Here is a 14,466-nt window from a genome sequence, read left to right on the forward strand (position 1 = left end):
AAGCTGCTCTACTTAGGTTAAAGACTGCTTCTAATAANCTAGGCCAAGAATGGCAAATTAGATGTATAAAGGCAACAAAGAAACTAGAGGAGATAGGTATACGCCCCTAGCCTCTACTGGGTACCAGGCCACCAAGACATCCCTGGGACGAAAAAGCAGACGCCCTAGCTAAAGAAGCTACTGAGCTAGACCCTCCTTCTACTAGCAAAACTAGCCTAGCTATTACTAGCTCGCGAATTAAGCAGCTAGGAGAGAGAGAATGGCTAAGCCAACTTGAACAGTATAGGAAAAAAGCCACTAGCAAGAATCCACAAACGTACGCAGCAAAATACAAGTGGAAGATAAGAAAGCAAATCGCTATTCCTAGCAATACTAGAAGAGAGATTTCTAGCGCTTTCTACTAACTTAAACTAGGGCACTGTTACCTAAGGGACTACCTATATAAGAGAGGGAAAGTAGATTCTAATAGTTGCCCCTGCAACTATAGGTCTATACAAGACCTACCTCATATTCTATTTAGATGTAATCTATATAGAGAGGAAAGGAAAGGACTAAGAGAAGCCTGCGAAGGCGATCTATCACTACCTATCCTCCTTCAAACAAAAGAAGGTATAGAAGCAACTATTACTTTTATTCAAGAAACAAAGGCTAGAACACAAGCCTAGTACAAGGGAAACACAGAAAACGAGGAGTAATACCTGTAACAGGTAGCCATACACCTCCCCCACCCTATCCCCCCCCCTACCTACTAACTAATAGGCTACAAGCCTCACCTTTATCTAGTTAAAACCCCTCCTAAATATCGTAGCTAGAAACAACCTACTAAGATACTTATAGGCCTAAAAACCCTACACGTCTTATATAGCCCTTTGGGCTGAAAAAGGACGTTCAACTAGAATACTAATAATAATAATAATAATAATAATAGGTGCTATTATCTTCGTTCAGCTTTCTATCTCTTCAATTGAAGTGTAATAACATATGTCGACAAAACCAGCAATTGTAACCTAAACCAGGTCTCGGTGCTCGACCAAATTCTTCAACTCACAAATGTTAACCCCAGAAAGTCGAATTCCTCGTCTCTTAATGATTTATCCGACAAGACCAGCTCACCCTCATCGTTATCGCTACTGTGCTCCTCATCGTCTTCCTCAAGAACAGCCTTCTTTTGGAACCTCGAGTGTTCGCCTTCCCCAAATACACCATCCTGGAATTCCATGACCCCTCCTATCTTCAGCTTTGGTTTGCCCCAGCAGCTGATTAAGCCCTCTCTCAATTCAATGATGCGATACTGAACAGCGAAGATCTGTTCGTCTTCGATTTGGCTGAATGCGGCCCATTTGGCGGTGCTGTGTTTGCCGAATTCCGCCTTGGGATCAACAGCTGACCCCAGATTCAGTGCCCCCGAAGAAGCTGCCCACACTGCGGTTCCAATAGGCAATGAAACGTCCGCATTTAGGTGTCGAAACTTCTGGAACGCTCTCTCCATGGTACCGTTGAAAATGTTCTTGAGGCCAACGACCATGTACCCAACACTGTCATTTTCCTCGACAAACTCCGTAATGGATTCCTCGTGGAGTTTCATGATATTTTTGAAGACGTCACGATGTTGCAGAAGGAGTCTGGTGACGATAGTCTTGCCTTTGAGGGATGCCTTTTCTTCTTCGGTTTCTCTCACCGAAAGCCCAAAAAGTCTGCTGAGCTCTCCCTTTGCTGAGCCCTCTCTGTTTGCTTCGTGGTAGATCGAAGCATCGGTATCGGAAACTTCGATTGGTGACTCGGTAAAGAGTGGACTTGAATCTTCTGGCCGAAACCCGAAGGTTGGGTACTTAACATTTTCGACAATGCGTCCTAGAAAGTTGTGTGCTAGGGTGTCGGCGGGGAGCCTCTGAGAAAGAAGTACGAATGTTGGCTTGTCACCCATTGTCCCTTGTTGTCGGTGCAGGCGAAACCCGCTTCTTGCGCACGATAATCTTAGAAATCGAATCTAAAAAGATTCAATGTACGGGAACAATGAGACGAGCGACATATGTAGTTTCGCTGAATCATGCCCACATTTTTGAATGGAGCAGGCTGAGGAGAGGGATGTCGTACGTTAGTCGGCACAATTTGATGCGGGATGTCAACCACGCCACAATGAGTGGACTCCCTTTGATCATCCCATCATGCATCTTGGCTTGCCAAGCTGGCGCTAGCAACACGAGAACTGGAGCGAATAGCATCTTCAGACACACTCAGAGCTGAAAATCTCCCGATCCACACAAACAAAGATATTTGTTAGGTCATCAGCATTGAGATCAGGCCACCGGCAAAAAGGCCTCTCTGCTAGAACCCCTTAGTGACAGTTCGCTGAGATATTTACGCGAGGATGGGGTCTTGCATATCGCAATACCTGGACGCAAACCTTTAATGGGAAGTGGTAAGCCCGAGTAGTAATAACAAAAGATGAACAAGCTAAACCTGCTGCCGTCTCCTGTCGCTGAGTTGGCCTCATCCGTTATGGGTCATCTCCACTTGCCGTGGCGTAAAGATCAGGAGAGAACTTCAGTACGAGTCCATATTCGAGCAACGTCGTCACCGGCCTCAGGTGTTTGGAATGTCTACATTCAACAGGATATGTCCACGTGGGAGAAGAAGAGTAAGTTTCTTGCTGTATTTCACTGATACCTAACCGAAGCGTATTTGTAGGTATCTAGAAAACTTTTGTAATGACGTTATGTGGCAGTCAGAGATCCTGCAGAGATTCTGGAGGAACCATCGAAAGAAAGCCTGGAATGGGTCTTTAGGAAATTCTGTCGGCACTACCCGTACGAGTCCGCGAAGGCAGAGGAAATCTTCCAAGGTCTGATTCAGTACGCCCGGTGCTTAGAGGAACAGCTAGACCTCACACGCCACTTGGATGTAAACGATGAGCTCCTTAAAAGGCACGGCCAGCTGGTATCAAGGGACATTTGGAAGCTTCCAAGAGTTTACGTCGACATCGAGGATACCGAAAGTGGATCGTTATTTCACGGTCTTCTGTGGGAGACTTTGGAGTGTCTCCACAGGCTGCAAAACGTTGAGGCGAAATGGATCTACATTATCCGTCGAATTGCAGCAGTCCAGGCTCCCAGAACATCACTATCTCCTGCACCCATGAGACACCGGCCTGCAATCATTAAACCAACCTTCAATATCCTTCTAGCAGTGTCACGTCCTGAAAAGGGTGAAGACATCGACCCTTATCTTGCTTGCGAGGCCATCTCGGATCTCCTTGTCGACATGGACCCCAAGCAAAGCGCCAAATTCCGTCTCGAAATTTCCCGGCCAGGAACATGGAGCGCATTCAAGAAAAACATCTCGTCTCGCACCGAGGCATGGCACTTGAGTGGTGGCGATGGCCCTTGGTTTGACATGGTGCACTTTGATGTGCATGGGGTCGTCCAGGATGGGACTGCGCGTCTCCGATTCTTGTCAGGCAGCGGCGAAAACGAATACCTACCAACTTTCGATGAAATCGGAGAAACCTTGCAGTCGAATGAGGTTCGTACAGTCTTGTTCAACTCATGTGACTCAGCGAGAGTGACCAACACCGGAAGGTCAAACATGGCGATGAAGCTTCTTAGCTTTGGCATCCAAGATGTCGTGGCGATGCAGTTCCCTCTCACGTCCACAGCAGCGTCCTACTTCATCAAAACCTTTTACTCATTCTACCTAACCGGCACATACAGCGTATCCGAAGCCACACACCTTGGGCGCCAAGTACTCCTCGGGAACCGAACTCGAGACAGTTATCTCAGCGTGCAAGTAGAACTGCCCGACTTTGTCGTTCCTGTAATGTATCACAGCGGGGCCACTGAGGCTTCTCAGGAAGTGGCGGCGGTTTTGAAGCTCCCCAGACCTTCCAAGCAGATGATGGAGATGTCCAAGATGTGCTCTTCTGTCGACAAAGAGTTTAAAAGCTGGGGCCCCTTTCTCGGCCGCCATTACGACGGGATGGCGGTCGAGTGGCAGTTCTTCCGTGAGAAGAGGACGAATATAATGCTCATAAGGGGGGTGCATGGGTGCGGGAAGACAGCCTTTAGCCAATGGCTTATGCGTTGCTGGCTCATTACTGGTGTTGTTACACTATGCCTTGATCTTTCGTACAAAAGTCGGGATAAAAGCAACATCCTCTCATTGCTCCGGGAGCTCTACGACAATACCCGGCCCGACTACCCCGGACGGCTCGAAAGCTTCGTCTCGGAGCTAGTATCCAACCCCTTCGTTATCCATATTGACTCGGTCGAGTGCTTGAGCAACCCCTTGATGTCGGTAGCCAATGGACAACCGGGCGATGTCAGCGATAAGGATAAGACACATCTAAAAGACTTCATCGGCAGACTCAAAGGCGGAAGTACGATGATTATTCTCAACTCCATCTCGAGTGAGCGCTGGCTTGGGCTCCCAGGACATGCTATATATGAACTTGGGCCGCTATCACATCCTCATGCCTGCAGTCTAGCACATGCAATCTTACGAGCGGAGGGCCTGGGTAACAAGGTTCAAGACCCAGACAGCATCAAGTGTATTGGCTACATGATGTACACGCTTCGCTGCAACCCATCCGCCATCACCAACACGATCAAAGGAATGGTCCTTACGCCAATCACCACATCGAACGCTCGAACGGCATTCAACGTCTTGCTTGTCGCATACATGGCACCCAACCTAGCCGAAAGCCAGATCCGTGAGTGTTTGGAATTCGTCAGGCGCATCCATGCCAGATACATTTCCGACACTCCCAGAGTGCTCCTCCTCCTGGGGCTCTCAGCCCCAACCAATTCCTTCACGCCAAGCTTTTTCGAATACCTTTCTTCTGCTATCAACTCCTTTTACCCCGGCGCATCTCTGACGGCCGAAGATGCTCTTGAATTTGTCAAAGTTAACTTCATTGGATCAACTTGGATTCAAGAGGAGCGGGGGCCGGTTCCGTACTCGAGGGGCGAAAAGCAGCGGTTCTATCTTGTCCATCCACTTTTGAACAACATGCTTCGCTTTCTGCTTGACCAGGGGCAGTACCATGAGAACATGCCTTTTCTACTACAGGGCAATACCCTCAGTATGGAGACGTACCGTTCCTGGCAGCAACATCTGTTCCAGACATTTTACCGGGACCTTGCCCTCCGGGCCATGAAGGTACTAGCCGACGACGCCAGTGCCTTGGCCGAGTCATACTTCAATACGCTCAACTACTTCGCCGCACTGCATTCTTTTTCCAAGGACAATTCCAACGTTGCCACTGACCCCGACTTGGCTGTCTTCGCGCTGTCGATCTGGCTGCCCATCACCAACATCTTGTGGGAACACGCCATCCAGTCGATCTCTGCCACCACCCCGTTTGATATACTGCTGGAGCATGCGGGAACCGCCATCAAGCTCTACGAAACGCGCTCGCAACTGGAAAATGCCACTTACCCTGTATACTCTCATATCTACAGGCGACTGTGCTTCCACCTATACCAATTTTACGTCGACAAGTCCCCGGGCAAATCACTTCCTTTTGTCAGAAAAATGCTGAGTATCTCGCGGGTACCTCTGCTTTCAGATAAGCCACTGGATCTAGGACAAGCAAGCATGCTGGCGGATGATCTCTGGGATTTGGCAAATGTCTACCTTTCTATGAGCAAGCACTTTCCAGGGGCCAAGATTGCCTTTATGGTTGGTATTGTCCTATGCCGCGCCGCTGCAAAGACGACAGAGGAACAGGCCGAATACTACGCTCGTCTCGCCCGCACATGCCAGGCACTATTTCAGGTGTCAAAGCAGGGAGACAGGACATACAACCAAAATGTCATGACGCCGTTCCTAGATCTGATGAAAAAAGTGGCCGATGAGCAATCAGTGCCTCTTCCAACGTGGTACGGGGACGATTTTAGGCGACCCAGAAAGACCCGCGTAGGTACCAAAGTCACTCAACGCATCCAAGAGGTGGTTGATGTCGGGTGGGGGAACGAAAACGACAAGATTGATCGATCCAACTTGGTAAGGGCCATTGACACGTCCAATCTGCTGTTGGCGGTGAGGCGGGTTGATGAGGCCAAGGCCTGTTTTGTAGAGCTGCTACGACAGGCTCTCTGGAGCGGAGATACGGCCACGCAGTTTGCGTGTCAGAGGGGCTTGGCACTGTTATACTATGATCTGAGGGAGTGGGAAACTGCGGGACGCCACGCCCAACAAGCCATGGAGCTGTTGTCTAAAAAAGAGAGCGGTCGGGCCGACTGGATGCCATTTTCTCACGAGGAGTACAATATCATGTATCTCAAGTTCGCTCTTATCTTCATGGAGCTTAACAACTGGCCCATGGCGATATATGCCTTCCACTACGTATACGACGTCGAAGGCCCAACACGGCGTGGATGGAAACCACCCGAACTCTCGCACTTCCAGTCGCCTGTTGAGTTTGCAGATTACGCAAAAGAGTCTCTCGGCATAGGCCTCGCGCGTCTATCGCTACCACCGGATTTTCTCATTTCCTCGAGCAGAGTGCGTGAGCTGCGCCGACAGTTCATTGAGTGGTTCCAAAGCGTCTCTGCTACTGCATGGTCTGGATTCGATGTTTCTAAAATTAACATGGAAACGCTGGTCGTGGATGTCGACGTGACCAAGCTTCCAGATCATCCATCGAGCCTTGAGCTTAACGAGCTCTTGGCCCGATATCAAGGATACATGGCCGACTCCAGCATAGTCTCAGATACGTGTAACGTTGAAAAAAGCGCCGTTAGGAACAAGCTTACCGACGCCATCAAGCTGATAGTCTCACACTACATTGGACCAAGCGTGGAGTTGGTCGAAGAAACAGACTTCCTCGAGAAGCAACCTCGCGGCGAGGAAAAACCCGGCAGTAGCGGCAGCAGCAACAACAGCAACGCAGCATCAAACAACAACTTCCTCCACGATGCCTCCAAAATGACACCTCCCGGCCAGGACAACGAAGGTGGGGAAGGAAGAGAAGAGCACCAACAGCCTCGGATCTCGCGGGGGCTAATACTATCTCCCGATTTTTTCATCGAGCTCGCCCAGAGAATGGGCGTCAACGAGGGCGAGGGACTCGGCCTGCATCTTCCGGCTCACCACTTCGTTTGCTGGCCGGTCCTCGTGCGAACCATCCGCTTTTATGTGTGGGCTAGCAGCGTATCGCCGCTGAGCAAGGATGCTGCGCTGTCACAGACAGTCTATCGTCTGCTGCACGCAATCTACCACGGAGAAGCCATGGTCTCGGCGGACCCGTCAAACGAAGCAATCGCAAAGGTCGTTGAGATGCTGGTGGATGAGCAAGGAGAAACAGAGACTGAGATGATGCATGATGCTCTTCGCCTTGTTTTCCCTGAATTCATGGCGGCTGAGGCGAAGCAGCCTGTTATATTGCTTGATCCACATCCAGATCTTACAATAGCCGTTTAAGTATTCCGCTCGCTGGAAAGGGGTGAGATGGGGGGCGGGCTGGTTAGCACTGCAGGGTTTATTAGGGTTTGTTAGTATGGAGTGCTTTTGTCTAGAAACCAAGACGGGGAATCTACCAAGAGCGCTGCTTTTGGTCCAGCTTTGCTGGCCCGTCAGATTGCTACATGCACCACGATGCTGATATTCACTACCAGCACCAGCACCACCAGCACTGGAAGCGAAGCGATCTCATCTATCGTTATGAAGCGACACCACAACCATTCCATGTTCCGCATTTCCAGAAAAACAACAAGTATTTCTGATTTCTAATCGCAGGTTTGTGAATTCATGCGTCTGGGGAAACGAGCCAAGCTTCCTGATTGTGACATCTGCCAAGTCGTTTACGCCCACTTTTCCGAGCCGATGTGCTGCACTGCTAGGCGCCTTGTTTGTTAGATGCTTGTATTGACGTTGCTGCAGCTATGGATCATTAATTGATTTGGCCACTGAAATGTATGGGGAGAGGGGATGAGTAAAAATGGCGTTGTTTGTGCTTTTGCTGAGTATGGAGACATGTATAGATAGATGTGAAGGTCAGGGTAGATAGTATACTGTTTTTTAGCGGTATTTACAATTGAACGATTTGGGTTTCTTTAGACAGTCATTAAGACCAAATGAAAGGAGAGTGCTCTCTTGATTGGATGAGAAATGCTCCAGAAAATGTTTTCAAATCCTTTTGTTAACACTGACGACAATTCCGCACATCATGCAGTACACTTTTTTTCGAGCAGGAGTGCAAAGGGCCCGAGCTGTTAATCGGAAATATTGAAGTCTAGAAAAATACAGTCATCGCCATCTAGACTGATAGGAGTCTCGACAGTTGACATAGTCATCAGGCCCACTATTCGCCCTTTAGTCCGAAAATCCAAGTCCAACTCTATCAAGATTGCAACCACAAAACACTGCATACTGAACAAAGATACAAAGGCCGCCTAGCAGTAAATGCAAAAGACACTCCCCAGAATCCGCGCACCTACCATTCAAGTCACGTATGATTAAGCTCAGCCCTCACGCGCACCAGGCGAACCAATCAGCAAGCAGCGACGCGAGAAAAAATGACGTTGCCGCTTCGAGTAGTGCGCTTCACAGTTTACTTATGCTGAACGCACCCGTTTGTAAGTACGTAAGGAACTACTAGCGCGTCAGCATTTGCTTAGGCAGCCGTTCCAGCAGCGAAAACAATCAAAACACCGCCTTTGAAACCTTGACGCGCACGAAACGATTGCTCATTGATTGGGGTCCGGATTCAGCTCCAGCTATACTATATCGAGGACACTCAGGGCTATAATGAGCGACGCGACAACAGTGGGTAGCGAACATGGCGGTATGGCGCCCCCGCGTTGCCGGCTCTTAGAATTGCCCGGAGGTATGTGGCGAGCGGTATATTGTGGTGTTGAATAATGACTGATTTTCCTCTGTACGGCAGAACTTCGCAATCGCATCTACGTATGTGTTCTGGAAGGTACTTCATGCCGAGTGCGGCCCAGGCCGCCTCCGTATCCACTGCGACTTGCTTTCCGCACACCGAGTCGCACGTTGCACTGGTCTTTGCTGAAGAGACAGTCGCTCGGGTTGACGCAGACGTGCCGCAAGATTCGAGGCGAGTTTCTGCCGCTACATCGAGCGCATGCACCCGTCAAGCTGCAGAGCATGCGGGAGCTGCAAAGATATATCTCGGATTTCTTTGTCTCGGCCGCGGCAGCCTGCGGCCAGTGCTCTTTACGTCTCCCGTTGAAGGAACAGGCTCACGACGTGCTGGCACTTATTCGCGCTCTGGACAGTGCACCCGGCCTTTTGCTGCACTGGACAGACATGCCCCGCTGGGACCGTACCAACCTGGCGGCGCTTATCGACGTAAAAGGTAATCGGGTCTGGGGGGAGTACGTCAACCAGTTTGTCACTGGTATATGGTACTACGGGGATCTGTCCGTTTACTACCAGCTGGTCGTCGAGCTCAAGGACACTGCCGCAGAGCCGTGGATGCTGGAGAAGAGTGGCAGCAACAGTGCTCGTCAAGACGATTCGGTACACGAGAACCGACCCCACCAGAAGTCTGAAGCCGTTAAAAAGTGGCTGGAAATGGTTGGGCTTCAGAACATCGACCGGGATCTCGATAGCGTCCAAATTCAAGTCGCGGAAACGGAAAAAAGCGCCGTTTGTCAAACGAACACCACCTGATGACCAGGAAAGGCTTGGAGCTATGTGTGGAAAAGGCCCTGTTCAACCACACATGTTCCTTGGCACAGCGTGGAAGATAGGCTTACCGTGCTTCCAGAATATAATGTGTACGCTATCCGTTGGATAGTTGGTCCGAAGTGGCGCCATACCCGCCAGTAGTCAGGGCACGTTGCATCTCCGAGTTCCAATCATGTATCTTATCGTGAAGGAGCCATGTGGTCCTGAGCGATAGAGCTGCGCGCTTGGATCAAAGTGGACTGGTTGGTATCTGGTATTTTGTGAGTGTGCAGGACGTACGGGGTGGGCGCATTAGAAATCCGTCCGGGGGACTCGCAAAAAGGAACGAGCTGACTTCAACAGATGGCGAAGCTCTATTCACAACTGTAATATGATCGGCACTACTCAGCAGCTCGTTGAATCCTCTTGCTCGACTACTCGGATATATGCAATGGAGGGGTGTATGTCGTTGAAGTTTTTTTCCCTCGCGGATGCCGTAATCTCACGCACTGACGTGCCTGCTGATCATGATATGGCGATTCACCCACGCGACTTCCGCACTGTCCACCGCACTTGTCCCTCGTTCGAATCCGGGGAAGGTGCACCGGGTTCGCTGGCATGGCGCATGACGTAACGAGATCTCACACGTGTGTGTTCCTAAGAAACTCGCATGATTCAGCACTTGGGAGAATGCGACGGCTCCAGGAATAGAAAGGCGGCATGACTCCCCCAGACTGTTACCCCGAACAGTTTCTTGTTTCAGGACCGGGGGTGTGGTGAAGTGTGGTTGCAATGTTATTCGGTGCTTCTGATAACTAATGGTATCAATTCAACATAAGAAAAAAACAACCCAAGTTGTTTTTGTTTTGTTTTTTAGTTAAAACGTTCACAACCTCAAGGCTATCTCCGCCAAGTATCCTGCTGCTGCGCTGGTATGTTCCATGTAGTCAAATAGCCATGGTATCAATCAGCTGATCTTCTTGGCCCAAAGCCCGCCCGTTTGTTTCTCTCTCGGTGAATATACCGGGTGGATTTCCTTGCCACAGATCAGCCTCGTATTTCGGCAATGTCGCAATCAGGTGCAAGACAAGGTGCTTAGCGTCCGAGTTGAAGCCTACATACATGAGGCTATCCACAGAAGTCGCATGCTATTAGACTCCATGGGGAAACTGTATATAGAGCGCCCGTGGGTTAAGCAGATAGGCATAATTCATGGTACGTAGTAGTGTCGTGCTCTCCATGGTGATGGTTGCCCCCGGGCCTACTTCGGGTCGAGTAGTCTGGTTGACTGCATAGCTAGGCGGGCTTCCGCGATTAGTGCCTGTTTCTTATGCAAGATGGCTGGGGGAAGTTGTTTCTTTGGTGAACCTATAGTCGTTGGTCAAAGGCATTCCGCAGAGATGTAAGGCTGTAACAACGACGAGCAATCAAAACTCACGAGCCATGCTAACTCGTCTTAGTCGAGCCAAGTATACCACGTACTACTATTAACAGCATTTACCCTAGTCAGAACCGGGGTAAGCGCTATCGCGTCAGCAGAGCACAGATACACGTTTGAACGTTTAACCAAACTATACAGACCACGAGGGGAGCGCAGTACCTGGCTGGCGATTCCTTGCAAGCAACTAGGCGTACCAAGACAATAGAGTAAGGGAATGTGCACTCTTCCGCCAGAAGCTGTAGGCAAGTAAGCACTTATCTCGCTCGGCTTAACTAGCGGATACTGCTCCAGAAGAGAGACCGCATTTGTGGAGAAACGGACCAAGAGACAGAATGGGCGCGACTCAGTTATTCCCGCATGCAATACTCTAGTTGACGCTGCGTTTATATAATGCTGCCTTTCTGGCAGGTATATGAACATACTCAACAGCAACGCATTCACAGCCCATCAACAACACCCTGTGACAGGTATTTCACACACACACACACACATCCGCAATGAAGCTCTCTGCAGTCCTTGTCTTCGCTCCTTGCGTCATGGCGCTCGCCATCCCCAACCCAGCCTCTCAACCCGCTGCCGACGAGAAGCGCGCCATCCCCGTGCTTGCAGATGCGCTGAACGGCCCCGGAATCACTCTCCCAGGCCCCATTATCCAAGGACTGGGTCCTGGCTGGCACAAGTGAGTCTCTCTAATGGTATGCCCATGTCTTCTATTTTGCTAATGTTGGCGTGTTTAGCGTTGTCCCTGCCCCCAACTACAAGTAAAGCAGGGTGGCATTCCCAGCTTTTTACGATCCGCGATTCGCCAGAGTGGCGGTTTTCAACGGGGGATTTACTCAGGTTCTTGACATGGCCATCAAGGAAAAAGTTATGATGAGATGCAAATGATTGCGTTGTTTCTTGGTTTTGGATGCTGCGTGGAGATCCAGAAAGGCTTTACGCGGGGTACTGTTACGGTTGATGCTAGTGCACTGTATGAATAAATGACATGTTTACGAATCAAGTCCCTGAAGCTGGTATATTGTTCACAATGTGTTGCTAGGTGTGGTGTAGCCGCCCAATGGCTTTGGATAATGTTCATAGATGTCCAGATGCATTCTCTCCAAGTCACTCAAGCTTCAGTGCTCAATCTCAGACCCGAGAGACAGCCTCGCTCACACTCAGCAAGCGCTCTGGTTGGCATGGATGTCTCTCTGCCGTCTCGGTACTATTTATCAGGCATGCTATATCAATCAAGAGAGTGTTTGAGCAAATGCGGGGGTAAGGAAAGCATTGGCTATCTGTGTCGACTATGTGCTGCGCGGCTGTATAGAGCAGCTGGACAACAACCAATCGCATTCGACTTGATGCACACAGGGAAAAAAAGCCAGAAACTCACGGTGCTGCAGACTGTGAAACCACACTTGTAGGTGTGGTGGTGGCTGTCCATGGGAGTATCATGGTTACGATGGGTGGGGGGTCGCTCGTCTCGAGCGACTAGGCAGGCGAAATGGAGTCGCTCATTGGGCGCCGGCGTGCTGCACCTCTCGACTCCGCCACCACGCGCGGAGACTGCGGCACCAATAGCTCGCTCCTTCGCTTTGGCCAGAGAGGCTGAGCACATATTTGCATAGTCATGGCCTCAGTCAGCCCATCCGCCTCTTCTCCAGCACCCGACTTTTGTTACAAAGCAAGCTACCCCCCCGTAGCTCTACTCGCCGCATCCCATACAACATCGCCGTGCACCCACCATGATCTTTGGCGGCCTCGAGATTGTCGCAGGCGGCTACCTGCTCCACCGCCACTATCGAAAGAAGAACCAGAAGGAAACAGGCCAGGAAGACGCCCAGCCTAAACGACAGCACTCGTTTCCCGGAGCAAATTGTGCCCACCACGCCGCCGCCAGGCCGCAGCAAAAATACGCATACATGTCAATGGCACCGCAGCCCTGCCCCCAGACGTATCCGCCTCAGACGCCCATGCCCGAGGCCCTGGTCGCGCCGCAGCAACCACCGCGACCGCAAGCCCCTCCACACACGCAGAGCTTCAACATCCCTCGGCGACCCGTCCCCCAGCGGAAGCCCCACATCATCATCCAGCCCTCGCTGCATCGCACCGACTCCTTCGCAACGCTGTCGCGCATGCCCGTCGCCAACGGCTACCGCCCACACGACGTATCCGAACAACCCGCCCTTGGCCTGGAGCCTACACAGCACCACCACGGCCTCTACGCCAACGCGGGGTACTCGGTCTCGACGCCCGCCTTCGGCGCTACACCTACGTCGCCGGGGCTGACGTATGAAATGGCGACCGGAGACCACGACGTGTTTGGCCATGCCGCCCATGATGACAACTGGGACTCCTACCCGCATGCCTATGGCGCCGGCGCCAGGCCGTACTACGCGCCAACTGTGTCGACCGAGTTGGGGGAGCGCGAACCCCCGCCGCCCTATGTCCCTTGATGCATGCGGGATATATATACACTGGGCGTTGTTCTTCTTTGGTTTCCTTGTCTTCTTTCTCTTTTTCTTCTTTTTCACTTTCTTTTGCGAGGAACACTCTTATCTCGGTATACTTTAATGGCTGTATATAAATTGATTGACGTTTTCTTTGCATGCCTGGTCTTGGCAATTATGCTCTGCAACACTGCTGCTGCTAATCTGTAGCTAAATCCTCTCCATACTGTATCAACAGTTGCGAATACTCTGGGTGATTTATTCCCACTTTTCCACTTGAATGCAGAATGGCTGTGCAATCATTTAGAAAATTATCCGGTCAACTGTTTTGGTGCCTGCAGCCTGTGTGGCTGCCTGACCTGTTGCACTCAGCCTCTTCCGTATTCGCTTAGCGTCTTGGTATGGCAGTGTCAGCGTGGTAGGAACGACAGCCTGCCTCTCCTTCTCACTTCTACTCCTTTGCCATCCTCAGCATGCACCCATATTCCAAATAGGATCAATACTCCCCAGCTGAGTAAATTTTACTTCATGCTCCAATTATCCCTACGAGGCTACCTTGACGTACTTTTCTTCCACTACAGATATTGATTGTTATCAACTCAAAAAATGGAAGAGTTGGATGGAGACATATGTGACCATTGTCGCGCATTTGCTTGGGATAACGAGACATTCGAGTTTGTTACACTGAGTCAGACTGTAGACCAACTACGGACTTCTACCTGCCGGATATGTCGCCTTCTCGGGTTCGCTTGTTCAGACGACAACTATAGCATTCGCTCAGTAGATAACAGCCTCCTATCTATCTATTCTGATGCCTCAGCTACAAAGCAAGGCAAAGGTGTAGGAGTAGGGGTTGCATTCTATCTAGGAACAACACAAATAGCCCAAGAACAATATACTATAGGAAATAACCAACTAGTTTACAACAGTGAACTAGAAGGTATTACCCTAGGG

General features: G+C 50.4%; 5 protein-coding genes across 5 annotated transcripts; 4 read left to right on the top strand and 1 right to left on the bottom strand.

Moving 5' to 3' along the window:
* Positions 1–911: 911 nt before the first annotated feature.
* Positions 912–2,080, bottom strand: SETTUDRAFT_168978 (uncharacterized protein; the record flags this gene model as incomplete). The annotated part of the gene is made up of 1 exon (XM_008026584.1): positions 912–2,080. A coding segment is annotated over exon 1 (880 nt), but the record flags the coding sequence as incomplete, so codon positions are not given.
* A 1,631-nt stretch (positions 2,081–3,711) lies between these two features.
* On the top strand, positions 3,712–7,910 carry SETTUDRAFT_168979 (uncharacterized protein). The gene has a single exon (XM_008026585.1). The coding sequence runs from the start codon at positions 3,817–3,819 to the stop codon at positions 7,420–7,422; it is 3,606 nt and encodes a 1,201-aa protein (XP_008024776.1). The 5' UTR covers positions 3,712–3,816; the 3' UTR covers positions 7,423–7,910.
* An 838-nt stretch (positions 7,911–8,748) lies between these two features.
* On the top strand, positions 8,749–9,639 carry SETTUDRAFT_39334 (uncharacterized protein; the record flags this gene model as incomplete). Its single annotated transcript, XM_008026534.1, has 2 exons — positions 8,749–8,827; positions 8,888–9,639. The coding sequence occupies 2 exons, from the start codon at positions 8,749–8,751 to the stop codon at positions 9,637–9,639; spliced, it is 831 nt and encodes a 276-aa protein (XP_008024725.1).
* A 1,935-nt stretch (positions 9,640–11,574) lies between these two features.
* On the top strand, positions 11,575–11,842 carry SETTUDRAFT_28183 (uncharacterized protein; the record flags this gene model as incomplete). Its single annotated transcript, XM_008026522.1, has 2 exons — positions 11,575–11,756; positions 11,815–11,842. 2 exons carry the CDS (start codon positions 11,575–11,577, stop codon positions 11,840–11,842), a joined length of 210 nt encoding a protein of 69 aa, XP_008024713.1.
* Positions 11,843–12,807: 965 nt separating this feature from the next.
* On the top strand, positions 12,808–13,518 carry SETTUDRAFT_109505 (uncharacterized protein; the record flags this gene model as incomplete). The annotated part of the gene is made up of 1 exon (XM_008026586.1): positions 12,808–13,518. The coding sequence occupies one exon, from the start codon at positions 12,808–12,810 to the stop codon at positions 13,516–13,518; it is 711 nt and encodes a 236-aa protein (XP_008024777.1).
* Positions 13,519–14,466: the final 948 nt, after the last annotated feature.

Source organism: Exserohilum turcica, assembly GCF_000359705.1.
Source record: "Exserohilum turcica Et28A unplaced genomic scaffold SETTUscaffold_19, whole genome shotgun sequence".
Lineage (NCBI taxonomy): Eukaryota > Fungi > Ascomycota > Dothideomycetes > Pleosporales > Pleosporaceae > Exserohilum > Exserohilum turcicum.